General features: G+C 40.6%; 2 protein-coding genes across 3 annotated transcripts in view; one reads left to right on the top strand and one right to left on the bottom strand.

Annotated features, from left to right (window-relative positions):
* Positions 1-11: 11 nt before the first annotated feature.
* On the top strand, positions 12-16,613 carry sec24d (SEC24 homolog D, COPII coat complex component). The gene is given in 27 exon segments (XM_030722575.1): positions 12-369; positions 1,625-1,818; positions 2,170-2,281; positions 2,576-2,712; positions 2,844-3,146; positions 3,539-3,660; positions 5,057-5,168; positions 5,462-5,589; positions 7,263-7,401; positions 7,888-8,003; positions 8,843-8,967; positions 10,176-10,329; positions 10,331-10,374; positions 10,536-10,629; positions 11,313-11,429; positions 11,658-11,828; positions 12,422-12,518; positions 12,610-12,755; positions 12,880-13,018; positions 13,507-13,625; positions 13,759-13,891; positions 13,894-13,919; positions 13,922-13,939; positions 14,034-14,225; positions 14,700-14,789; positions 15,324-15,345; positions 15,348-16,613. Coding segments are annotated over 26 exon segments (3,114 nt in total). The 5' UTR covers positions 12-369; positions 1,625-1,676; the 3' UTR covers positions 15,464-16,613.
* A 1,558-nt stretch (positions 16,614-18,171) lies between these two features.
* Positions 18,172-27,832, bottom strand: part of kcnip4a (potassium voltage-gated channel interacting protein 4a) — a 141,820-nt gene continuing 132,159 nt past the window's right edge. The window contains exons 4-9 of one of the 2 annotated variants that reach the window (XM_030722572.1): positions 23,575-23,644; positions 22,935-23,005; positions 22,169-22,276; positions 20,038-20,142; positions 19,878-19,940; positions 18,172-19,788 (exon numbers count right to left, since the gene is read on the bottom strand). In XM_030722572.1, coding sequence (XP_030578432.1) covers positions 19,741-19,788; positions 19,878-19,940; positions 20,038-20,142; positions 22,169-22,276; positions 22,935-23,005; positions 23,575-23,644 — 465 coding nt within the window. In that variant the 3' untranslated portion in view covers positions 18,172-19,740. The remainder of the gene's footprint in view (positions 19,789-19,877; positions 19,941-20,037; positions 20,143-22,168; positions 22,277-22,934; positions 23,006-23,574; positions 23,645-27,832) is intronic. The other variant, XM_030722573.1, reaches the window with a different exon arrangement.

Raw genomic sequence — 27,832 nt, 5'->3', positions numbered from 1 at the left:
AAAAGCACGGTGCCCAAAACAGAAGTAAATGTAACTTCTTCAACATAAAACTTAAAGTAGCGTTTTGAAACAAAAAAATTGAGCGTAAAAAATTCTGCTATTGTTCTATTTAGTAGTAACATATTGATATTTCAAAACTCCTAATCGCGTTTGCGTGATTCATTTCGGATAAGAGTGTTTATCTGTTGTTAGCAGATTTATTTTGAAACGTTTAACCGGAAACAATGTATGGTTCATTTGGTGGTTTCGCAAAGTGGCAATTTTTCGTCGCACAAACCAACAGAGCGCCGGTGCTGTGGTGGAGTTTGACGTGGCACTCCGCTTCACAGAGAGGTGTAGATAGTGGAGAGGACTCTGCCCGACATACAGGTAAATACCAGTACGGCAGTGATATTCAGCCGCCAGATGTGAGTATTTATGTCTGCCACAATTCTTCATTTGAATGTATTTATTGTAGGAGTTACAACGTTTCTGTCTCAGAGGAAAACTTTGTAGTAATTTCCGCGTTGCTAGCAAGATGTTTTCAGTCAGAGTGCAATTGTAACTGAACCCACTTCTGTCACGGTACTGCTGCCCTTTAAAAAAACAGGAAGGCTGCATTTATTGTCAAACAGCAAGCTACGTTTTATGGCCAAAATTATGTAGTAGCAGCAAAGAGGCCATCGTGTGTCCAGCTTGATGTAAATTAAAGGAAGGCAGCGATTTTTTTTTTTTTAGCCATCATAACGGTATTCGACGTGGCAGCTCTCAAAATGTCAGATACATTAACTATTGAACCGCCCAATGAACCACTCAGATTTCATTTCTAAAGGTTTTTTTTTTTTAATTGTTACTATAAAGTTATAAAGAGGTTCATGGAGACGTCATCACACAGCTGTTGATCCAGCTGTTCCCACTTCCCTTTTAAAACTTTACAGGCTTTAGAGTTTAAAAGTCATTGTTTTATTTTATTTTTTTATTTTTTTTTAAAAAAAGGACAAGTTTTAGGAAAGTAAAACATAATTACAAGCCTATTCATGTTGCCAGAAAAAAAATGCAAATACTTTGATAAACACTGCAAATGTATGTACGTTAGCATGAATAGAGCAAAACAGAAATGAGCTGCTGATGTTGTTAATTACTTAAGATGCTATTCCCAGAGATTGGCATTGTTTATTGGGAGATAAGGCAGTCAAAGTCCATCTTACACTATACAGATGATTGCGTGAGGTCAAATATCAGTTGTTGGTGGTGTGGTTTGTAAACATAAAATATATGTTTTAGTCATAAATCATGCAGCCGGGAGGGCAGAAACTACCGAGTCGCTTGAATCAAAAAGAAGGGAAGTGCTGTTTTATTTAGCTTCAAAATACTTTTGTGCTTGCAGATCTTTAAAAGCACAAAAAAAAAATCAAATTCATATCTAATGGCAGTAACTGACTGAATGTGCAAAGTTGAAGCATATCACTGAAGTTATACTTAATTAAGCTTTTAAATAAGTTTCCCTTCTATTTCCATATTCAGTCTGTAATTTTACAATTTATAGTAGAAGAATCAAACAAACAAATGAACTAAATCCCTATATATAAGACTGAAGTCCTTTTATACTTTCATTAATCTGAATATCCTCATTTCTCTGCCACAGGTGATACTCCTTCATCTTGGCATGAGAAGACAGTGAGAGCCATTCCAGCGAAATGAGTCAACAGGGTTATGTTGCTGCACCCCCGTACTCCCAGGCCCAGCCAGGGATGGGGGCCTATCAAGGTGGATTCGGATCTGGCCCTGCGCAGCCCCTCTACGGGCATTATGGGGGTCCACCTCAGGCTCCTCCTGCAGGTAACATGCATTTAATCATATAAAATAGAACTTTTTCTCCTTATCAGCAACAGAAGCACACATATTCAACATTTCATGGATGAGGTTTAATTTTTAAGTTTAGGGTGCAAAAATATGTCAAATAAAGTGCATGTCTTTCAGAGTAAGAGTAATGATTCATATTCTATTGAATTTCTATTGAATATTGTCATGTGTGGTTATGTGTATAATGAATATCTGCCTACCCTTATTTTTAATCATATGTTATACCACTGTAATAGCACACATGCTACAGTCAGTTTATTGCCTTTTTTAAAATAAACTGCATTTTGAAGCAATATCAGTGCAGTTGTATAACATAATGTCTGCCAGTCACTGCAGGTGTGATGAAATCACCAGTCTCCTCAGTTGCTGGCATGCCTCTGTCTCCGGTGTCCAGTCAGTACAATCCAAATGTCCAGCAGAATGGCGCTCATCCACAAAGGTAACAGACCTTATCAGAGAGCACCTGCTCGGACCAACTGATTTTCCCTGGAATTGAAACAACAGTGATGAATTTATGTGGGCTCAAAGTTTACTCTATCTGGCTGGAAAATAACACAGGGTGGATTTATGTAGCCATCCTATACCATGACTTGTTAATTGTGTTAATAGACTGTTGCAATAACAGTTGCTAACATTTGCCATGTGTTTAAAAGCAGCTTCAAGAATAAATCACTTTGTTAATGTAAGACTACACTGAACAGTACAGTACAAAAACTGCTCTTATGTTCTTCAGCTACCCTGCTCCACCAGCTGTGTCTGCTCCATATGGACAACCTCCACACTCACTATACAACAACATGGCCTCGCCTGGCCCACCACCAACACAGCAGCTCACCAATCAGATGAGTTCTATGAACTTAGGCAACTATGGTAAGTTGTCCATTTAGGAAAAAGACTTTCCACAGAACATGGTAATTTAGTGGAAGGGACGAATGCAGGGATTAGAGAAATGGAGGATTGTCTTCACTCACTACATTGGATGTGTTTATTTTATTCCTTAGGTCCAATGCAGAGCCCTCCTCCTCCAGCAAGTTCTGTCGCTCAGCAGCCTTTCCAGGCACCACCTCCTTCCTCATTGGCTCCCCAACACATGCCTCCAGGCCCCCAGTCCCCCCACATGTCTCCCCAGATGTCTCCTCCACAGTCACCCCAAGCAAACATGCCAATGGCAGGCCAGTCGATGGCAGGTACACCAATGGCAGGCACGGGTAGACCGTTCCCTGGGCCCCCTCCTCCGGGCCCTGGAGGTTTCCAGCAGCCTGGTTTGGCATCTGCTGGTCAGCCAGGATACCCCCAGCAAGCAGGTAACTTCGAGCCAGAGGCAGTGGAGGTCACAGGTGTTTATTTAGCCCAATATCTCAACATTTGTAACGAGGGGTCTTACAGTCTGTACATCATACAACACAATCTGTCCAGCCTCAATTCTGATAAGGAAAGTTCAAGAACAGTGACAACACAGTCAGTGTTGTCCTCTCCTTGTCAGACAGAACTGAACAAAAACAGCAACAGGGCCACCAAATAAAAAACTATTTCAGCATTAGCTTAGCATTCTCTCATTTTTAATGCGTCTCTGATACTTGGTTCCTCTTTCAGACTGCTAATTCATCAAGTAGTTAAAACAGCTTTGTTTAACTGTACACTCTTTACAGTGTAGCCAATAAATACCCACTGATGTATGTTTTGTTTCAATGTACAGGTCAGTTTGGGGGATACATGGCTGGACCCCAGCCAAATATGCCAGGAGGCTTTCCTGGAGCACCATCTGCACTGGCTGGCCCACCTCAGAAGAAACTGGACCCTGACTCTATCCCTAGCATAGTGAGTGAACAATTAATCTTCCTGGAACAGCATGCCACCACTAACCAACACAGAGCATTTGTCTTTCCTCATTTTCTGTCCTGAACTACCAGCTTATTCAGTCTTCAAGAGTTGTGTGGCAAAGCCACTGACATCGGCTTCTTTGTTACTCAGTGTTTATATATATATATATATATATATATATATATATATATTGCTGCTTTTCCACTAGTAAATGCTCAGCTTGGTGGTAGTACCTTGTACCAGGCACTTTTTTAGTACCTACTCTGCTGTGGTTTCAAGCAAGCTGAATCAAGATGAAAATGTGACATCGTCAGAATGCTTACTACTGATTGGCCAAGCAGTAACATCACTAGCTGAATCATGAGAGTGACTTCTAAACAGGAAACCAAACCTGCCGTTTTTGAAACCCGAGAACGAGGAAAATGCCTACACAACACAGACGTTTTTGCGCTTGGTGGCTGATGACAGAATCCAGAGGAAGCTAGACAGAGCGATCGCTTGTGTTTGTGTCGCATACAAATGACGTCATGATACTTTCGGGCCGCCTTGCTGAGGCTGTACTCAGTTGTAATGGAAACCAAGTAGAGTCAAGCTGAAGCAAGTAGGCACTCATCATCTTGGGCTGTGAACACAATAGCCACCCCCACCTGCTGTTCATATGTTGTGTTTGCAAGGGACAGCCAATCAGAACAAAGCTGGCTCATGCTAAAGTTACTCGAGGCAAAACAGTGGTTGGAGATCACAGCACAAGCAAAATGATTACAACCATGTACAATTAACTTGCAATGTTGTTTCTTTAGAAATGATTGCTTTGAAGATGGGGGCCAGGATTGACCACTCGCAGTCAGATGCTGTCTTAAACTTAACTTTGGTGCATCAAGAATTGATAAAATTGCAATAAGATGGAGTTAGTCTGCTATCAGTCAGCTATCTGTTTGCAAATGACTGGGGTCAAGTTGGCAAAACCTTGTCTGAGTGTGATTGCAGTCAGTCCGAATCAGACTGTGATTGTTTGGAGACAGGTTGCCTCCCACCAGGCATCCTGTACAGTCGCCTTACAATCAAAAGTTGTTGCCCAGAGTTTGAGGGTATTGCATGCTCAACCTCTTTCCAAAAAAATGAGTACAATCAGTGGGCATTAAAGGGAGAGGTGCTAAAACAGCTTGTTTCAGACAGTGGATGAACTGAGGACCCACACCAAGTCTAAGTATAAGATAAATAATGATTAATTTCAACTGTAAATCATGCAAAATTACTGTAGTAAAAATATGGAGTTAGAAATTAGCATGATGGGTCCACTTTAATGAAGTATCCATTCTTAAAGCATGGTATCCACCTAAATGGGCTTGACAAATGTCAGATTGTATCTTATTACATAACTTTTCTTCTTTAGACCCAGGTGATTGAAGATGATCAAGTGAAACAAGGAGGAGAGGTCTTCAGCACAAACATCAGAGGACAGGTTCCACCTCTGGTGACCACTGACTTCACAGTAACAGACCAAGGTAAAAAATGGACATCTGAACTTCTCTTAAAGCGTATCATCTATTTAAAACCTATTTGCAATATAGAATTCAAATATAATTGAATAATTGTTTATTTGGGAAAGGTATTACGATCAAAAAAATCAAGGTATTTATATACTGATGTAGATGCATAGATAATAATCCAGAAGAGCTTCACAAGCAGTTGACAAAATTAAAGAATAGGTAGAAAATCATCAATAATAAAATGTTGATATAACAAAACATCATGAAATAAACAATAGCTTATTTATGCTTCTTTTTGCTAAATCCAGGTAATGCCAGCCCCAGGTTCATACGCTGCACCACCTACTCACTCCCCTGCACCGCTGATTTGGCCAAGCAGTGCCAAGTACCCCTTGCTGCCATCGTCAAACCCTTTGCCAGTTTGCCAAAGAATGAGGTAAGTTACAGTTTCACATACAACTTCAACCAGCCATTAAAAAAATCAGGGGTGGGTCTGACCGTGAAATCACTGTGAAAGAAGGATTATCTGTGATATGCTAACAATTTGTGATTGACAAGCCATTAGCAAATGAGCATACCACTTTTGCATCCTTCCTTTTGAAACATAGTTTGACCAAGCATCATTTTTTTAAAATTCAATATGATGAATAAAGATGAGTGAGCCCATAAACTCATCAGAAAAGTGTTAGCACAAGTCAAGACAGAAAGCAGCTTTCTCATAGATTTCCACAGGACTGGAAGGCTTTTTGCCATCTGGTGGCCTTCAAGTAGAATGCAGGTTTTTAGGGACTAATGCATTGGCTTAATATTTCTGACCTGAACACTACATCCATCTTTTATGCTGTCTGTGGTTAATATACGAGAGAAAGACAGAGAGGAAAATAAGCCCATTTCGTGCTGTGCTGTAAGTGTAACCTTTGCAAGGACTGATAAGTGCTAATACACTGCACCGTCTCTGTCAGGCTGAGAATTTATTCATGTTTGCTGACCATCCATCCCACGCGTATCCTTGGACTGAACTGTGTTTTCGAAATGTTGAACGCTGTCATATATAATGACTCATAAATCTTACGAAGAACACTTGACAAAGACTGTTTTTAATGCAGTAGGAGAATCAGTTGTTTCTGTCATTCTACCAAAAGGGTTTGTGTTAAAGTCTTTTTGGCATTTCCCTGTAAGACAGAAGGGATCATAAAAATGCAAAAGTCAGTTGTGGTGGTTACACTGTGAGTTCTCCTTTAATAGATATTTCCACGAACTACTAAAGATCATTTGTCCTATGAATGACCTCCTTTTGGATCATGTGTGGTCCAAGAACCCTGCCTTAGATATTTTCCCGCTACACTCGCCTTGTCCCAGACGTCGATTGGCCTTTTTAGGCAATGTTAGCTTTGTCTCATCTGGCTTTTGGCTAATTGGCTAATGTCAGATCTGCTGGGACCAGAGAAGAAAAAAAAAAAGGAGGTTTATACAAAAAGAATGGAAAATTAGAGTGTGGCACATTCAATATCATCCAGTGCAAATGGAAATCAGTGCTCTGAGGTTATAAAGACTCAGAAAAGCATGCTGCTGGGCTTTAATGTTGTTTCATTGCTGTTATCAGTTTTGCTTTGCTCCAAGATATTGTAAACACTTTAACTCTCCTCTCGGGTCTAATAATAAACCTACTTGCTGCTTTGTCTGCATGCGTTTTATTGCACTGGAGTTCATTTGAAGCAAACATGTTCAGTTTATGTTGTGTCAGAGAGTCTTAAATAAACAGTGCAAAGACACTCTCTGTCATCTGCACGCCTGCTTGTGGTTTCCAGTAACAGTGCTGTGGTGTGCTTCCCAAATTCATACTCACTATTTCTATCCCATGATTAACAATTGTTCTCATTTTGAAAGCAAAATGTGTTTTTGTTGGGGTGCCAAGGAACCACTCGTGCTTCTGACGGAGCTGGTATATATTAGCTTAAGGTATTTAGGAATAGAAAAACTGCATTTATTAAAAGCACGGGAAACATCACAGAATCGGTGCTCAAAAAAAATATGTGTGTGTGTCTGTGTGTGTATGCGTGTGTTCAGTACAGCTAGTAGCAATATATCTTCTCTTTCTTCTCTGTGTAGACTCCACTGTACGTCGTGAATCACGGTGATACAGGCCCAGTCCGCTGCAATCGATGCAAGGCCTATATGTGTCCCTACATGCAATTTATTGATGGCGGTCGCCGCTACCAGTGTGGTTTCTGCAACTGTGTCAATGAAGGTACAGTACAATAAAAAAAACAAAACAGGATAGATTCTGATAACTTTAAAGGAGACCTAGCATGTCCATTTCAAACAGCATATTTTTAATCCTTTCACTGTACTAGAGTAGCTTTGTATGAGTATGATAATACTCCTTATTAATGTTATACATCCACTGTCTGAAACAAGTTGTTTAGTCCTATTCTTCCTCTCTTTAAGCCATATTACTTATTGATGCCTCTCATACATTTGAGCAGCAGATGGCTGCTTACAGTGTGGTTAAGATGACCAAATCTCATTGACATCAAGCAGAGTAAACAGAGAAAAAAAAAACAAAAAAAAAACAAGTGAAGCCTGAGCTTGTAGCTCACAGGGATTACTTGTAGAAATGCTAACTTCATTATTTGAAAAATCTGTCCAAGGGAGGAAAATCTAAATTATTTAATTTAATGTTGAAGAAGAACACAGTCCCCACACAGAGTTTTATTTCTGTCTTTAATCCCAGTGCCAGTCTTCTACTTCCAACATCTGGACCACATGGGCCGAAGGGTGGACTTCTATGAGAGGCCTGAACTGTCGCTGGGATCCTATGAGTTTGTAGCCACTCTGGATTACTGTAAGGTACACAAAGACTGATATCAAGTACACAAAATGCAGGGTAAATAAAGTTGGTCAGATTGCTAAAAACAAGCACTTAAATTCAGGCACTGTTTGCTTGTGTAAGGCAGAGTTTATGCTGAAAGATGGATGGATGGTTCTCTGTTTAGTTTGTTGAATGCAGTACAAGAGATTTGCATCTACAGAACTGCATTACTGATTTTCAAAGGAACCTTTTGGCACACACCCATTATTATTCAGCACGAGCTGAACAGGACAGAAGAGTGTTCGGCTCAGTCTATTGAAAATACAAAAGAAAACACAGTGATGCCAATCACTGTCCACACTGAGGGTGTGTTTATTGAGAACATGAGAGGTTTAAAGTAAGGGGGCAAAGCTGAGTCACTTCACTGGCCTAATTTTGCTCTGTTTATTAAGTCTTATAAACAATCTCTGCTGGCCAGCTGATAAACAAAGGCCTGTAAGGTGAGTGTCTTGTAATGGGTTGTAACTGTGGAAACATAATATCTCACCGACAAGCCCCTCACACACTTCACTGCTGTTCCCTCGTATTCAGGAATTCATTCCTGCCACAGTGTTCACAGAAGTTATAGTTATAAACAAGCACAGAAGGAAATATATATTTTTTAAAGTGGAAGACATAATGTTTGACCCCTGTTAAGGGCTCTCTGATATGCCATCATTGTGGGCTTATATTCAGGATGAAGGTCTGTTATCTTCTGACTTGTATGTTTAAGAGGCCAAGAAAAACTTTTTCTGTGTTGGATATCAGTCAAGCTGTCGTTGCCTGGAAAGATTTCAAAGTAGCAGTTCATTTATTACACCTGCTCCCCCCCCCACAGAACAACAAGCCTCCAAATCCTCCCGCCTACATCTTCATGATTGATGTGTCCTACAACAACATTAAGAGTGGTCTGGTCAAACTGATATGTGATGAGCTGAAGACTCTGCTGGAGAAGCTGCCCAGGTACACACATACTAGGAATGTAATGCGTATCGTCAGGTACTTCTACTTCAATTGTCACTACTTCAAAGAGAACTAGGATCTGCTTAAAATGCAAAACTACAACACAGTCCCCATATTGCTGTGCTTCCCTGAAGCCTTACAGATCAAGCCAACTTTTTTTGTTCATATCAGCTGAACATTTTTGCATGAAACTTTGCAGATGATGGGTATGATGATGATGATGGAGTGCTAAAAATGGTGCCGCAAGGGGAAAATATGACAGTGCATGATCTCACCTTTGAAAGGCATCCTAAACAAAACGCTCTGTTGTGGTTTTTCTGCTAAGAATGACTTGATTTATCTCAGAGGAGAGGATGGTGTGCTTCACCTGGTTACTCCTAAAATAACTTGGAAACTGCCTTCTCTTCTCACTAGTTTGTTAGTGCCAGCAACAATATTTCCTTATCTGTCTGCTGCCATGACATCACCCTTTAAACACTTAGAAGTATACACAAGATACGGCCTTCTTCAGGGCTGTGTTTGAATGGCTACTTTTGTTTTCACAGGCACTAAATTAAACCCAGAGGATACTCAGTGATTTTCATGTGGTTCACATAATTCTGCAGAGTTTAACAACATGCATGAATAATTCACTTAAGGTGGTAGAGGCCAGTTTAAATAAATCCAGATGTAGATGAAAGCTTTAATTAATATATATATATATATATATATATATATATATATATATATATATATATATATATATATATATATATATATCACCGCTGGTATGAAGAAGAGCTCAAGAAATAAAATCTTCTGAATGTGTTATTAGAACAGCAGCTGTAGACAGTATTTATGGGAGCTGTGTGGCTGATAACTGTTCCCAATCACATTACATGTTCCTTCAGTGTGTCCTGTGATTTAACAAGAGAGGCCTACAAAGTGCAGTTGCTATTGCCAGTAAAGAATGCTTCTAAATTGCTCATGTGGTGACAGGTTTTTTATTCATGGTCCAGTTCACTGTAGCTGCCTATTAGACATCTGAATCAGAGGATTCTGGTAAATGTCACCACGTATTGTTTCCAAAAGTATGTTTGTGTGGCTGGAGGCACAGTGTAGAGAAAAAGAATTATCACAGCAGGCAAGACTGTAGCGGTATATACATATCTTTTTGGATTTAATCCATGCTGGAATTCACTGATTGCTCGTTGTGCCTCCGTCACCAGAGAGGAGGGTATGGAGAACTCAGCAATAAAGGTGGGCTTTGTTACCTACAACAAGGTCCTCCACTTCTACAACGTGAAGAGCGCTTTGGCTCAGCCGCAGATGATGGTGGTGTCAGACACGGCCGAGATGTTCGTGCCGCTGCTCAACGGCTTCCCTCGTTAACTACCAGGACTCGAGGGCCGTCATTACAAGTAAGAAGCGCTTTGTCACTGACATGTAGAGTAACTGTTTATCTCCAGCAGAGAGCAAGTAGTTTTTTTTGTCCTGTCAAAACATTTCAAGAGTGGCTATTGTGAAAGCATTAACAAGGCAGTGTGACACGTCCATGTCAAACCATAATCCTCTTGCTTTCTCTGCAGCCTCCTGGACCAGATCCCTGACATGTTTGCAGACACCAGCGAGAGTGAAACGGTCTTTGCCCCCGTCATCCAGGCTGGTGTGGAGGCATTTAAGGTTAGCCACAGTGCGACATCTGTCGACACTGAAGTGGAACATAGTGTAGGCTCATTGAAACAAGCACCTGATGTAGGTTTAGATATAGATTCATGTCTGCATCTGTAAAGTTAAGGGCGAAGTATTATTAGAGCAAGTGGAAGCTTCATTTTATAGGAAACAATGTTTCTGATTCTATTAACCTACTTTGAAAGGTTTTTTTTTTTGCTCTTTTCTGAATAATACTTATAGTACACCGTATACTGGGGTGTGTTTTCCTCAAAGTGCTGCCCCCCTCCCCATCCCCACAACATTCAAAATTGTCAGATGCTCTCACCAACGCTGGCATTGAACTCATTCAACCGACCAACTGAGTGAAGCAACATGTTGGGTTTTTTTCTCCCCCTGATATGTTTGTGTTTACTTAAAGTCCAGCAAGCTTTCCCAGTGATATGAAGTCAGAGTTTTGGCCCAAAACAAAGGAAAAGCTCCCACGCAGCTTTTAATTGGAAGCAGTTGCAATATTACACAACAGCAAAGAGTCAGTAATTTATTTGTTCATGCCCATCCATGTTGTGTACATGACATCTAGTGTTAGAGTATTTGCAGGAGTGGACGTTTTTTTTAACCTCCTGACCTTTTGACTTAGCGAGATGTTCTTTTTTTTAAGACGTTTTCTCCTTCCGTCTCTCGCCGCCCTCCAGGCAGCAGAATGTAGCGGAAAGCTCTTCATCTTCCACTCATCTATGCCCACTGCTGAGGCTCCGGGCAAACTGAAGAACAGGGATGACAAAAAGCTGGTCAACACTGACAAAGAGAAGGCGAGTAACTTATTGTGTGAAGTGAACTCACAGTGTACCCTTAATAAAGACCCTTAATCTAATATAATTAAAGGCAAATATTTTTTTTTCTTTCATCGATCACATTTTAGTTATTCTTTGTCTTTTCAGATTTATGGAAGTAAAATGTTGTGTGAAAATGGGTTTTGTTAAATGTGATATTTGAAACTGCTGGCTTACCTTGACTAATTGTCTCGTACTTTTCCACAGACCCTGTTCCAGCCTCAGAAAAGTGTTTATGAGCAGCTGTCTAAAGACTGTGTGGCAAGTGGCTGCTGCGTGGATCTCTTCCTTTTCCCCAGCCAGTATTCGGACCTGGCAACCATGGCCGATGTGCCTTCACACACCGGAGGCTCCGTCTACAAGTACAGCAACTTCCAGGTATGACGTGCAGCAGACCTATGGTGCCTTTTTTACATTATGTAGTGGCCACTCAGCACACACACTAAAACGCTTCACGCACCAAACATTTATTGTGCAGTTGTTTTTTTTTCCTTGTAATTCCATTAAGAAGCCATAGTTTCACACATAGACAAAGGTATTTGCTGCCTAATAAAAGCAAACTGTACCTACATAATGAGTTTGGCACAGAAGCCACAGTCTAATATAAAACTGTCCCAAAGGAATGGTGCAACAATCATAGGAAGTTTGCACATATTGAAAGAATGCATTTCTGATTTGCACACAGTGTAAACCTACAATAAAGTACTTTATAACAGTACATTGTAGGCAACCAAAAATAAATGTTTTAAAAGCATTTCAGCTGCTTAATAACAACATCCTCCTCTCATTTAGTGTTTATACTTTTTCTTTTACCCAAAGGGACATTTCAGTAAAACACCTCACTTGGTATTAAGTAGTATTACTTGTGTTAAGGCACCTTTATGAGCCTTGTTCTCCAACAATGACAACAGTGCCATCTGCTGGCCAAAGCTTTGTTCATTTATTTATTTTTTTTTGCTTTTTGTTGACAGGTAGAGACAGATGGGGAGCATTTTCTGAGAGACCTGAGGAAAGACGTGCAGAAGAGCATCGGGTTTGATGCCATCATGCGCGTTCGTACTAGCACAGGTAAGAAGCAATGCAAGATTGTTCATCTGGTGTGTTCTGATCGATCAGAGTCGAGTCGGTTTTTCACACCACTCTGCGTGTCTCCCTTCAGGCTTCAGAGCCACGGACTTCTTTGGTGCTGTTTATATGAGCAACACTACAGATATAGAGATGGCGGCTGTGGATTGCGACAAGGCCGTGACAGTAGAGTTCAAGCATGACGACACACTCAGCGAGGAGACCGGTGCATTCATGCAGGTGTGTGTGTCAAAATGAGCTTTATTCCAGACACGTGATATTTGAAATGATTTTTTTTGTCAAGAGATGAAAAACCCAAGAGTTTTTTGAAAGCTTACGTTCCATGTTCCGCTCCGTTTCCCAGTGTGCCTTGCTGTACACCACCATCAGCGGGCAGAGACGGCTCCGCATCCACAACCTGAGTCTGAACTGCAGCTCGCAGTTGTCAGAGCTGTACAAGAGCTGCGAGACCGATTCGCTCATCAACTTCTTTGCCAAATCAGGTTAGTTTCCTTAAAAGTTCAAGTGGACTACCTTAAACATTTCTTTCTGCAGTTAAAACTCTGCATGTGGGAACCATAATTTTTAGGGCTATAATGCAGCGCAGAGGCATGGCCTGTTAACATACTCAAGCGTCATCTGACCTTTGTTAAACGTACCCTGTGTATCACTAAATAATCTACTTATATGCAGTGATTTATGTGAGCCATATGTTTCACATGATGCAGTCTTTCTGTAATCTGCACATAGCAGAGTATAAGTCCAGCTGTGTTACTGACCTCTGTTTGCCTTCTCTTACCTCTCCTGTTACTCTTTAGTCCTCTTTTCCACTTTTTCCTTCCCCTGCCTGATTGTTTTTCCTCTTCTTCCACCTTCTTTTTTTGCCTGCTTATCATCAGCTGGCTCTTAGGCCCCCCCCCCGCCCCCTGTGTTTTTCCTCCTCTCTTGCTTTTTTTTTTTTTTTAAACTAACCTTTGTCATGCCCCTTCAGCTTACCGTGCCATATTGAACCAGCCTCTAAAGAATGTGAGGGAGATCCTGGTAAACCAAACAGCTCACATGCTGGCCTGCTACAGGAAGAACTGTGCCAGTCCCTCCGCTGCCAGCCAGGTCAGTGCAGCATTGCACCAACAAAGGACATTTGAATGTGATAAAAATAAAGATTGTTTTAATATAAATCTGCTATCTGTGTGTCATCTGTTAGAAAGTAACAGCTAGGTTTCATGCTTCTGTCCATCTGCAGCTGATCCTGCCTGATGCCATGAAAGTGTTCCCAGTCTACATGAACAGCCTGATGAAAACTGCCCCCTTGGTGGGCAGCACAGAGCTCTCCACAGATGACAGAGCCCACCAGAGGCTGTCGTTCATGGCCATGGGGTGGAGGACACGCAACTTCTGCTCTACTACCTCGCCTCACTCCCCTGGTAAGGAATGAAACCACCATGTGCCAGATCATCTTACTTAGGCATAAACTATTTTTTTTTTTTCCACTTGGTAAACTCCTGTACTGTTTTTCAGCACAATGTAGACGTCGACAGCGAGAAGCCGCCCACCCCGGTGCGCTGTTCTGAGGAGCGCCTCACAGACTCTGGCATGTTCCTGCTGGAGAACGGCCAGTCCATGTTCCTGTGGTTGGGCCAAGCGAGCCCACCAGACCTCATCCAGAACCTCTTCAACCTGCCCTCCCTCGCCCATCTGCAAGGACACATGGTCAGAATTCATTTTATTTCAGCACTTTGACCTCAGTGCACTCAGAATCCAGGTGAAATGGTGTTTTGAGCTATTAGATTTGACATTTGACCTCTCTGGTGCCTGGAGGCATTATAGTATGGTCAGAGAATGTCTGAGAAGTCCAGTTGTGAGAAACAATCTCAGCACATAGTTCATTTGACTGTGCCCACATTTTATCAAGTATGACTCACTTGAACTCCACTAGTTTGTTCTGTAAAATTAGCTAAACAGTCAAGGCTTTTGTAAACCTCACAGAGAAAAAAAACAAGAACACCACACACACAACTCACAGATGGATATTTATTTTCAGGGTAGAGCTCAAATACTTCACTATGTGTTAGTGGTACACAGGAAGGAGGCAGACAGTATGACTGAGGCAGACTGCGCTTTATTTTTAGTGATCAAACGAGTCCCAATTAGAATGAATTGGGTTTTTCTTCTGTTTTTCTTTAGTGTGCGCTGCCGGAGCTCGACAACCCTTTATCAAAGAAGGTCCGATCGATCATCAGCAGCCTTCTTGAAAAGAGGCCGAACTCTATGAAGGTAGGCAGAAACACAACCCAAAACACATTTAACCACAATTAATCTCCTTTTAATTCACTTTAAAACACAGCGAGATAACACTGTTTAGTTGAGGCATGGCAGACCGTTCCATATTTAGGCTTTTGTTGCTCTGCTTCCCTCTAGTGGAGCATCATAGTAAATACATCCCCCCAAACAGGCTCTAAAAACATTTTTTTTTCTATATAAATAGTCTACTCAAAGTACATCTAGAGAAAGCACTGTACAAATGGCCCCATGCACTGCACACCCAGTGCTATCGAGCAGTTAATATATAGAAAGTAGTTCGAGTATTCTTCTGAATCCACAGAGGACCCCCTTACACACACACACACACACACACACCAGTCTTAAAATGAAGCTGAAGTAAATTCAGTCGATAGATGAGGAACATGTTATACAAAAATAGGAACATGCCAGCTGTGACAACAATGTGAGTACATTTTGTACTATGAAAGCCACTGTGCTCCAGGTGTACCGGAAATCAGTCACACTTATGTTTTCTGCCCTATTCAGCTGCACATCGTGAGGCAGAGAGACAACCAGAGATGCTGTTCCGTCAGTTCCTGGTGGAGGACAAAGGCTTGCACGGCGGGGCCTCCTACATGGACTTCCTTTGCTACGTTCACCGAGAGATCAGGCAGCTGCTAACTTAACCCATTCCTCATGTTTGGGCTCAGTTTCCCCAACTGGACCATGTACAAACTCCGAGGGTCAGTCTCATTAGGTTCTGTTTGAATCTTTAAGATGAGCCACAGAAAGACGAGGGAAAAAAAAAAGAAAAAGGAACCAGGGAGAGCCTGTCGTCATTCAACCTCCAGAGTCCAAAGTTGCCTTTATCATTGTTTAGTGTACCCACAGTATGATCTTCAAATAACCACTTGACACTCGAGCAACTTTAGAGTAAACAAGGGAATGAAATGGACAACACATTCAGCATTTCCCGCTAGGGCACTCTGTGTGATGGACTGATATCAGTGCCCGAGGCTGAAATGCATTCTGGCACAAGGCCCATCGACATAAGCAATACAACACCCACTGTGTATTCATTGGCTGAAGTGTTTTTTTTTCCATTTCACTTTGTAGATTTATAGGATTTGGATACGACAAGAGGTTATTTGTGGGCTATACTGTAGATGTTCACTAGTCTTTGTTACTCTCCCAGGAAAACTGAGTATATATAAGGAGCCTCAGTACATTTAATTTTTTTAAAAATCTTTTTTAAACAATAGATGTTCAAAGAATATTTACAATATTTAAAGGACTTGCAGAGGTTTCTACATTTTATCACACTTTGGCCGTCTGGCTCGAAAATGCATTTCAGTAAATGTTTTCAAACGTGTATCCATCATATCATAATTTAACTGTAATGATGCTGAAACAAAAGCCACAGGCTGCCAGGACTGAACACGGTCCTGTTGTTACACCACGAGTGATTCAATGCATTCGATTCACACGTGCCCCCCCCACCACCACCGAAAATCTCATTCTTTGACCATTTATGGCCTCACAACATGCAGCGATAAATGTAACGTTTTGTTTTGGTGTTCTGAGTACACAATGAGGTGATCACAGCTGTGGCTCTATGTAGAGAACGTGTCTGATGAAAAGTGACACTTTTTCTTTTCCCAATTATACGCGAGTCAGAGTCGTTACTCAAAAAGAATTACCTTAACAATCCAACATAGGAAAAGATTTTTTTTCGTTTGTTTGGGCCTGCTTGAGAAATGTCACCATATAAGAACCTTCAGCAGCAGCAGATTTGAATTTAAAATGACTTTTACAGCAGACAAACAGTCCAGTCATTATTTTTGTCAGCTGACCATTAGTGTAAGAGGACTATCTGCTTACTGCATAACCATCAAATCATTAAATATTGTATACAGTGGTAACATTTAAGTCAGTCACTTCATTCTGTCCAAGATCACCTTCTATTAAGAGGTACTGTGTTTGCATCAGTGTAATTAATGTTATTCATATTATTTAACATCATAAAATCTGCATGTCTCTGTGTGACTAAAGTATCAGTCTGTTTGGTTTATGAGCAAACTTATCTCAGGTAATTTGAGTATGCTGAAAGCAGTGACTGGAATTTAACTGGAGAGATTATTTTTGTGGAAAATTGTGCCAGATACATTTAATTTCTCACCTTAAAAGGCCTTTTTATCCAAGCAAACTTGTCTTGAAATGTGTTTGCCCAACTTTGTGAACATTTATGTATAGTTTACAAATGCAATTTATCACATCACCTTCTGACACATATTAAAATGAAAACTTAGTATGGGTGTGCTTCATTGATGCAGTTCTTTGTAAGCCAGAGCATTAGTGCTAAAGGTATAATAGCACTTACCATGACTGTGTGCTGACTGACTTCTCTTGCTGCAGTATCCAAGTTCCTATGTTTCCAAGTGATGATTTGCAGCTACACTAAAAGAGTCAAAGTAAAAAATGTTTGCTTATTTTTTTTTCTTTACACTCTAAACAAGAATTGGTATCCCATCCAGACAAAGTACCGGTAACTTTTTTCTCCTTGTGCAATACCTCCTTGCTACCATCAGGAGGCATATCTGTTCTTCAGTGAGAACCAGTAAGAGTAGTATACACTATATGGACAAGCAGATTGGGCCACATCTCTTAATCCCTGAATGTAGGTCTTTTGTGTCCCACTGATGTATAAAACAAAGCACCAAGCTGTGCAGTCTGCTTTTTACAAACATTTGTGAAAGAATGGGTTATTCTAAAGAGCTCACTGTATTTGCATGTGGTACTATAATAGGATGCCACTGTTGCAAGTATTATTGCAGCAGGGAAGGGTAAATTCACAGTGCAGGGTTGCAGAGTGCTCATGTAAAAACTCTCTGCAGACTCAGTAACTGCAGACCTCCTCAGGCATTAACATCAGCACAAAAACTGCATGCTGGAGCTTCATAGCATGGGTTCCCATGGCCCAGCAGGTCCTGTAAGGGTAGGTGGCGCCGTACTTTTGTCCATACTTTTACGTCTGCTATGCGATGTGATTTTTGATTGGATTCAAATCTTTCTGTCTTCATTATATATATATATATATATATATATATATATATATATATATATATAATATATATATATATTATATATATATATATTTTTTTTTTTTTTACCATGTTTGTAAATTAACTGTGATTGCACTTTTGTATTTGGAAGTGGGAAAAGTTTGTTTTCATCATCAGTTCTCTGCAAATAAAATCAGAATCATACTCAAAACCAGCGGTGCCGAGTAACAAACAGCAAGTCAAACAAGCCGACAAAGAAAAGCTGATGAAACACATGATCTCAGATTACACAAATAAAAAGAAGAGAGCTGAGAAAAATGTGACATTTTCTTTACTAAATAATGGATGATTAGCATGCCTCACCGAGGAGGTTTGTATGTTTGTGACTCCCAGTGATACATCGTAGAAACACACTGTACACTTTGAATGATAAACCGTTAAATGCTGCAACACATTAACCATAAACCAAAACAGTTCTCAAGTATAAGTCTTATTTCTGGCTACTTCCTGTGTCTAATATCCGAGCCTTTGTGAAAAGGAGGGAAAAAAAAAAAGAGCAATGTCAGACAGAAACACTCAGACACACTTGAGACACTTCTCTCAATAATCCAGTAGTTTCCAATAAGCAAGATGTAGTCAGCGAGACTTCTACCCTGCGTGCCTCGTGTTTGCTAACATTTGGGGCCAATCAAACCAATCAGCCTGAATAGGAGTGGGCAGCTGCATCCCACAGGGTGAGGAGGAGGCAAACAACAAGAAAACCCAAACTAATGAGTATAATACAAAGTTTTGTACCAACAACCAAACCCCCACTGGCCTTTCTTATTAAAAACAGTGACTCATATGAACGAATCTAAAGACCTGAAATTCACCCGAAGGCGACTTTTCATTTAATACTGTGCAGCTGACAATCTTTTGTACAACGACCAGAATACCATACAGATAATCCCAAACACCGCTCTTAGTTGTAAACTCAGAAAACCCAAATAAAAACATACTGATAGATGGGTTACTTTACAGGAAATATACATACATAAGGTTGAATGAATGCACTGAAAGCAGCATTTCTCTCATGACAAAGACATGGTTGTATAACATTATACTGATGGTAAATAGAGCTACCTGTGTGCTTCTGTAGACAAACCATCGATATTATGGTCCGAGTTTGACATCAATACAATCCTTGTGTTGTCTCATCCTAGTTGGCAAGTAAACAAGAACAAAAGTTTCTCATAGAGTTCTTATCTAATGTTTTATAATATGTACAGTTTAAAATGGTACAACATACCCCCCCCCCCAAAAAAAAAAACAGTTCCTCCAAAGAGCAGAAAGACCACAACGGTTAACTAAGTCAGGCGGGAACACTCTGGAACTGGGAGCCAGTCTGGAATGTAAAAACAGCTGAGTGTGACGTTACATCTGATGTTTTGTTCAGGTTTTCTTAATGCTGTAGAAAGTCACAGTGATTTGATTTGGCAGTAAATAAAACGGGAAGAAATGTGTCTGAAGCCTTTCATTAGACGTCTCTGTGCTGATAATGCGAGAGGCTTACACAGCCTGCAAACACAACGACACTCCAGGGACGGATGGTGGAAATCAACCTTGAAATTAATGGTTTCATTTTGAAAACTCAACCTAGCTTCTCCTTTTAACTCATTTGCACTTTTTCAGCTGTAAGTTCCCGACCTAACTGTATTCCATAATTTGTTTTGGAAGGCAACAAATTCCAGAGTGTTCGCACCATATTGCCTACTAATAATTGTGGCCCGGTGTAAGAACAATATTCTATCTATGGTCAAAAAGGCTGCATAGCACACTGTACACAGTATGAGTCCCAAGTCAGTAATTGGGCCAAGCTAAAGATGATGGTCTCTTCCAAAGCCTCCGCAGCCAGCCAAAAATTAAAGAACGTTTTCAAAGAGGTGCATTGATCGCATGATGTTTTCATCCTGAGGATAAAAAACAGAAACAACACAATGAGCAAAGCTGATATTGTGCCAGCAGTGGTATGCGCGGCTGTGTTTGGGATCAGGCTTACGTTTTGGCAACAGTCGATGAACTCGTCTATGGTTACCACACCATCTTTGTTCTTATCCATCTTCTGTTGGAGACGGAGAAAAGAAAAGATATAAAAAAAAAAAAAAGGTTTTCTAAAGCCTCGTTTATAGAACAGCGAAATCTGCCAAGTGCCTGCTTGCCTGAAAGAATACTTCTACGTGCTGACGGGGCGTCTCCTCTTTGAGGACAGGGTATGTGCATTTTCCCATCATGTCGTAGATGGCCTTCATGATGTCCAGCATTTCCTATGACACACAGGAAACATTACTGAGATAAATGCAGCTAAGACTGTCTTAGTTCAACGATTTGAAACCTAACAATGATACTCTCTTTCCACAGTTTTCATTAAGTACCTTCATTGAAGAAATAGAAAACTGCAAAAAACAGCTCTGAGGATGAAAATATCTTCAGTCCACACTCAAATGCTCTTGGATCACTTGCCAGTTTGGGATAACTCATGTACTCTCAGGATGAATTATTGGTCAGTGTCAGAAGAAAGAAAAAAAAAAAAAAGCCCAGCACTAATTAAAATGAAAGGCCCCGAGCCTCAGCTGTTCTGCTAATCAGCACTTGTTGCATTATAGAAGATTCATGTGCGCTGGGATTGTTTGTTCATTCAGAAAACAGAACAAATGAGCAGGAAGTCCAGTTTGAATAACAAACCTGAGAATTTAAAGAGTTCGACTATTTGATGTTTCTGTCACGTAAAGAGAAGAAAAGGCGTCTGTTTTCCTGTGTGATTGATCGATGCAGCGTCTCGTCACATTGCGGGAAAAGCTGGGCCTGGCTACTCTGTTTTGCTGGGTGATCCCTGCACCGCGTTATTAAGCTTGACTTATAGTGCCGAATCCATGTTCTAATGGGAGACATACACTCACTGGCCACTTTATTAGGGACACCTGTTCAACTGCTCCTTAACACAAATCAAATTGCGTGGCAGCAAGTCGATGCATTTAGGCATGCAGACGTGGTCAAGATGACCTGCTGAAGTTAAAACTGAGCATCAGAATGGAGAAGAAAGGTGATTTAAGTTTAAATGACTTTGAACACGGCATGGCTGCAGGTGCCAGTCTGAGTAGATCAGCAATTTTTGAGCAGTTTCTGATTTCTCACACAACCACCTCCAGGGTTTACAGAAAAAAACAACATATCCAGCAGTTCACTGGGTCAAAATGCCTTGTTGATGTCAGAGGAGAAAAACCAGACTGCTTTGAGCTGACAAAAAGGTAAGAGTACCTCGAATAACCACTCATTACACACAAGGTCTGCAGAAGCGCATCTCTGAGCACACAACACATCCAACCTTGAAGCAGATGGGTTACAGCCACAGGTAGCCATGGCAGATGGCCAAATGAGCCACGTGGCTCTGCAGCCTCGAGACCCTGCCCCGTGCCATAGACTGAACACAGTACTACAAATCATCCATAAGAGGGCAGTGTTTGTTCTAGTATTGTTTTCCCCATTCAGTTCATAAGAAAGTTAAAAAGTTTTCTCGTTTCACTCAGTTATTGTGAAGTCCAATATTCGAGTGCATTAACACTGTCAAGTACATCCACAAAGTAGCAGCGTTATACATGTTATTATTTATATATTTTTAAGGCTTTATAAACCTTTCCCACTCTCTTACTACAACTTGAATGATGAAGATGATGAATTATGTAGCTGTGCAGTACTGATGGCGATGAAGGTGGTGCAGTATCTTTGTCCTCAGCCATTACCGTTAAAAGGCGTAGGTGTAACTTCTCTCTCTGTCCGAGTGATGAACATAGTGATGGGGTGTATATACCGCAATGTCCCGCCATATAGTGAAAACTCCGCGAAACAGTAATATTTTTAAAAAAATCTGCGATACAGTGAAGCTGCAATAAGTGAACTGCGATATAGCAAGGGACCACTGTATTGCTTGGGAAAAACAAACTGAGGGGGAGGATATGTCAATGCTAACTTCAATGCTAGCTCACAGCGGTAGATTTTTATCAGGAATTGGTGTTTTCTGGCTTTATTTGGTGTTTAGTAGTTACACTTTTATCTTCACTGTAGAAAAATGTAGTACAGTCTGCAGGCTCATCAAATTTGCATGTAAATATTAGCACAACGCAGCGGTTAACGGTTAAAAGTGACAACTGTCGTGGTGCTGTGTTCGATTTGAAACTGTCAAAATCAACACACTACCCAAACAAGTACATTGCGTACATAGTGTAGTGCAACATGTAAGCGTATTAACAGTGGATTGTGGCCTTTGTTTATTGGCAGTGTTTTTGGGAGACATACCTCTTTAGTGATATATCCATCCTTATTGATATCATAAAGGTTGAATGCCCAGTTGAGTTTTTCCTGGACTGTGCCACGCAGGAGGATAGACAGACCCATGACAAAATCCTGTAGTGAAAACACAATTTACTGACAACTGCACAAAATATATTTGTATATTTTAAATAAAGCTGTTCGTAAACAGCAATGTACGAGATAAACCCAGCCCTTTTCACAGTGTGCGCTTTGTATGTGAAGCACTTCAGCATTTGCAGATGTCAACATTTCTGCAAGGATACCGTCCTCTATCAGGTATTAATTAGAGGAAAATGATGAAACAGCAAGAGTGTAGCCATCATAAATCAAAAATACCTCATTATTCAAAGTCGACTCATATTCTGTGCTGGCCCTCGGGGAAGCTCCGTACAACAGAGTGGACCGCACATTAGCCGGGGAAACTTTGGTTTGGCATAATGACAGCCGTTTCCTGTTCTGTCCTAATAAGCAAATAAGTGCCCTTCATAAATATTAATCAAATGTTGAGCATCTTGAGTAAACTCGGCGAGGCTAAATAAAAATGGGGTTGCAGGTTACATAATGCTCGAGTGTAAAGCCTCGCTAGGGTGCAGCATCCAAACTCTGAGGTACGTCTGTAGGAGTGTTTTTTGACATTGTTTTTTTTTTTTTCCAACAAACCCACACAGCGGTCGAGCTTTGCGATGCTGAGCACAGCTTGGTTTATTGCAAGAAATCAAACACATTAGCAACCTGGCAACTCCTGGCTTACCTCAAAACTCACAGAGCCATTGTGATCTGTGTCAAACGCATTGAACAGGAAGTGTGCGTATGTTGAAGCATCTATGGAGAGAACAAACAAGGAATCACAGAACATCTGTGATGATTACAGCTCACTGGCAGTGGTGGCTACTGCAAACAAGAAAAGGTTCAAAGCAATGATATTTTATATATATATATATATATATATATATATATATATATATATATATATATATATATATATAGATTTTTTTTCCCAGCTCTTTCTTTGCAACTTCAAAGAAAACAGGCTCATGATGAGAGGGAAGAACAGTGTGCTTAGAGCTAAGGGTTTTATCATTGTTTCCTCTGTGCTGTGCCATTATGTTCACTGGCCTGCCTTTCTTCTCTCTGAACAGATATATCAAAGCCTCCTAATGTTTCCTCTGTTCTTCCTCGGGTAGAATCTTTGCATAATGATGAGAGCCAATAGTGAGAAACTCAAGGCTGCCTGAATACAAACTTCTCCTCTCCCTCGGTCTCTCACTAACACTGTTTTCATAGAAGGAGGGGGAACTTAAAATAATCTGGACTTAGTGGAATTTTTTTGTAAACATCCATCAATGCACAAAGGGATAACATGCCGGGAAAACAAAACAGTGGGCACAAACCTCCTTGTGGGAAGAACTGTGCGTAGATGTCTTTAAAAGTGTCTTCGTTGACGACTCCGCTGGGACATTCCTGGAAGAAAAAAAAAATGGAGATGCGCAGGTTATTTGACATCGATGTTAAAGACTCCCTCTTCTGTTAAAGCCCCTGCCTTAAACGTGAGTTCATATTGTGCCAATTAGTCAAGTCTGACTAAAACTTGAAACCTCTAAGAAATATAAAGTCAACCTTCAGAGGAAAGATGTATTTAGAATGAAAAACACTTTATTCTATCCTATTCTAAGGACTGTTATTCAAACTGAACACCATCCACGCCTCAGTAGATAGCTTGCCCACACTTGTTCAAAGTCACCCGCTTGTGGTCGCCAGTCACTGGAAAAGACCGAATACTCGAACATCCAAGAATGGCGCTCATGTCTCTTTTCAAAGAACCAACATAGTGGATGACCTTGCTCGGAGTGGTGTGGCGATGAAGGCAAATGGGTTCAGTTTTGCTCTCTTGGTGCGAAGCTGCACACTGGCAGGATATTGACTTTAACAGAGGAAATGTTCCCCCTATGTGGGCAATTTCCAGGGCAGGAGCCCCATGATTCTCTGAGTTTTCTGTTGAAGAAAATGGTCATAGCGAAGGCTGTTGTAGGACATCAAAGATGGAAAAAAAGACAAAAAACCCCCAGAGTGGATACGATTATATGAACACCTCTGAGATACAGGAAGAACTGGTAAAGTTGCATAGTATTTGTGAACTTCTGCATCAACATATTCTGTACCCTTCCATAAAAGTCAAGAGTTTAAAACAGTCGATCTGATTTAAAGCAGACATCTTAAGAGGCTCTCAGTATGAATAACCTCACTAGATTCAAAGGGCACAGTGGGTTTCCTGCTTCCTGTGACCACGTCTTATCAGCCACTTTGGGAATCGGTGCAGCGAGGGGAAGAAAATAAAGACAAAACCTTGTTAGCTTGTTTCAAATGGGCGTCTTGTGTTTCAAGAGGATGCTTCAAGGTTGTCTGCACAAGTCCCCTGACAGCCTCCTCCTTTGTCTCACATACTCAGTTCTGCATAGCTTGTAGGATGAGGTGAGAAAGAAGTTTTGGAGGAGTTAAAGGAGACAGCATGCGAACAAGTCTGTCTCTGCGTTGTCATTTGGCAGGCTCTAACCTGATTTGTGACGTCTGAAAGTCATTGCTTGGACCAGCATTATGAATCATAATGATGTGCAGTGGGGAGAATTACAGTACTCTCCATCATGGTCGGAATAAATAACACCTAATTACAGTGATCCAAAGAGCCCAGACTGAGAAAAACATTCAAGCTGTTAATTTATAATTATTGATCGTTATTTTTGGTAAAACCAAAGACTGCAGCTGCAAAGAAAACAATTTGTCTTACATAAGTTAGATGAAAAGTATGTGGTTTCTGTTACGTGTGGACACCAAATATGAAGCTACAGCGTCGTGAAAACGTATCTGTCCCCTTCCTGATCTCTCAATTTTTTTTTGCAAGATTGTCAAGTTACATGTTTCAAATCAAACAAATTTTAATATTGGACAAAGATAACAAAATGCAGTTTCTAAATGACGGTTTCATTTATTAAGCGAAAGCCATCCAAACCTACCTGGCCCTGTGGGATAAAGTAATTAACTGTGATTAACCACACAGTTAAAGCTGAGTCCAATTTCACTAACCGCACCCGGGCCTGATAGCTGCCAGACCTGTTGAATCAAGAGATCGCTTAAAGAGAACCTGCCTGAGAAAGTGAAGTAGGCCAAAAGATCTCAAAAAGCAACACATCATGCCAAGATCTCCAAGAACCTGAGAAACAAAGTCATTGGCATCTATCAGTCTGGAAGGGTTTCAAAGCCATTTTGGGACTCCAGTGACCCACAGTGAGAGCCATTATCCACAAACGGAGAAAATCTGGAACAGCAGTGAACCTTCCCAGGAGTGGCGCGTCGACGACTCATCCAGGAACAAAACAACTCAGAACAATATCTAAAGAAATGCAGGCCTCACTTCCCTCAGTTACGATCAGAGTTCATGATTCAACAATAAGAAAGACATGTCTGTGTAGATTCTCAGTCATCCAGGTCATAGTAGTCTCTGGAGCTTGAAAAAAGGCGACTGGACTTTTTTTTGTTTCTTGAAAACGTTTCACCTCTCATCCGAAAGGCTTCTTCAGTCCCAGCCAAATGGTGGAGAGACCCAGGTATTTAAACCCCTGTGGGCGTAGTCCCTTGGAGGTGGTTATGACCCTCTATTGTTCATGTGCGTAAACACACGTGCCCAGGTGTGAAGGGAGGCGTGGGTCATTTCAATCAGTGGTTTCAGTTGAAACCAATTTAGGACTTCGCTCCATTGTTTCATGTGGCCTATTGAGGTCACTGGAACAAAGGTGTGAATGGGGGTTGAGACGTCTGGGAAGAGAGCTCAGGACAGCACTGTACGCGGTGGAAAGTTGGTGACGTAATCCACCTCCTCTGTTCAATGATGGTTGTTCACAGTGGACATAGATGGCTTCTTTCTAAGAAAGAGACTGCGCAAAAATAGCATCAATGGGAGAGTTCCAAGGAGAAAACCACTGCTGACCAATAACACAAAGGCTCGTCTCACGTTTGCCAAAAAACATCGAGACCAAGACTTTTGGGAGAATATTCTGTTTACTGATGAGACAAAAGCGGAACTTTTTAAGGTTTGAGTCTCGTTACATCTGCATTTCATAAAAAAGAACATCATACATCACTCCAAAATGAAGGTCTTGGAGTGGTCTAATCAAAGTCTGGCCTCAAATCCCATTGAGATGCTTTGGTATGACCTTAAACAGACTGTAAATCCTTAATCATCCAATCAGCTGATGCAGAAGCAGAACGCAAATTTTATGGGGAAAATCTCGCTCTAGGCAAAACAGAAGGGCATTTACATTTTCATAATTAATTTCTGTTACATAATCTATACTATATTTGCACAAAAAAAAGCTTTTATAGGTGTAAATCTTTATGTTAGCTGTTTACATTAATTTACTGGTGACACCCTAAAGCAGGCATTATTAGTAAGTGAACAGGATGAGCTTTGGCTAAGTTTAGCTCTAAAGACTGGAAGCTAAATTTTGGCAAATCAAGAAAAACATGTGAAGCAATACTTTGTGCCAATGATTAACATGCTAACATGCTTGTACTATAACAGCAGTGCTAATATGCTGCACAGCTTACTTTTAATTGCTCACTTCTTAATTTGGCATGACAGGATTTGTTAAGTGGTAATAAATAAACGTCTCAGCTAAGACCTGAGGGTATATTGTTTTGCAAGTAAATGGTCATAAAACAAATGACCGAGCTAAAATTCTGACTTGATTACATAAAGCCATGTCAGAACCCCCTTTGATTTTGCAAATTATCATGTAACAGAGTTTATTTTAAAAAGAATAAAACAGGCATTTTTGCAGTCTTCACTCAGTAACCCCTAATAACAAATTAGCAGGATGCCTTTAAAAACTTCACCCTGTTTTCTTTAATTAATCTTTAGTGTCAAGAACGTAACTGGAGTCCAACTGTGACAAATTAGCGCTAATGGTCACAGTTTGAGAGGCATCTGAAGATTTAAGAGGCCTTTATGAGAGCATAGTGAAACTCTGAAATGGGGACTCTTTATTAAGTTACCAAAGAAAACTGAAAACTGGCAGCTGGCACCAACAGAAGGTTCAGAAAACCCTGCATTAAGGGTCTGAATATTTTTGTAAATGAAGGATTTCAATTTTGGATTTTTACTCAGTTTTTTTTTTTACTTCACCATTATGGATCACTGAGTGCAAACTCGTTGAAAACATCTTCAAATTAATCATGTTCATAATCTATCAAATAAATACAATAAAGGGTCCAAAAAGTGAAGGTGTCTGAATATTTTCTCACAGTATCTAATGGACAAATGTGCCATGGGACACAGTGAGACACAGCCAAACCTGCCATCAAACTCTTGAAAATGAACAAGTCTAAGCTTTTAGTACAGTACTGTGCAAAAGTTTCAAGCCACCCTGCATTCCTTTATAGTCCGCTTCCATGTAGTCAGACTTTCTAGTAATTTTTTAAAGTGGTCTTGAGCAGTAGTTCTCCAGCTTTCTGAAGGTCTTTCAAAGTGTTTTTTTGAACATTGTCAGCTTTTTCACTCATTTTCAGTGCAGTCCTTGTACCTGGCCATTTCCAGAGGAATATTTTTTTATTTGGTAAACCACTGAACACTGACCTGTGAATCATTCAAGCACAAAA

The sequence above is a fragment of the Archocentrus centrarchus genome (assembly GCF_007364275.1).
Source record: "Archocentrus centrarchus isolate MPI-CPG fArcCen1 chromosome 18 unlocalized genomic scaffold, fArcCen1 scaffold_23_ctg1, whole genome shotgun sequence".
Classification (NCBI taxonomy): Eukaryota; Metazoa; Chordata; class Actinopteri; order Cichliformes; family Cichlidae; genus Archocentrus; species Archocentrus centrarchus.
This window is presented reverse-complemented; position numbering and strand designations above follow the sequence as displayed.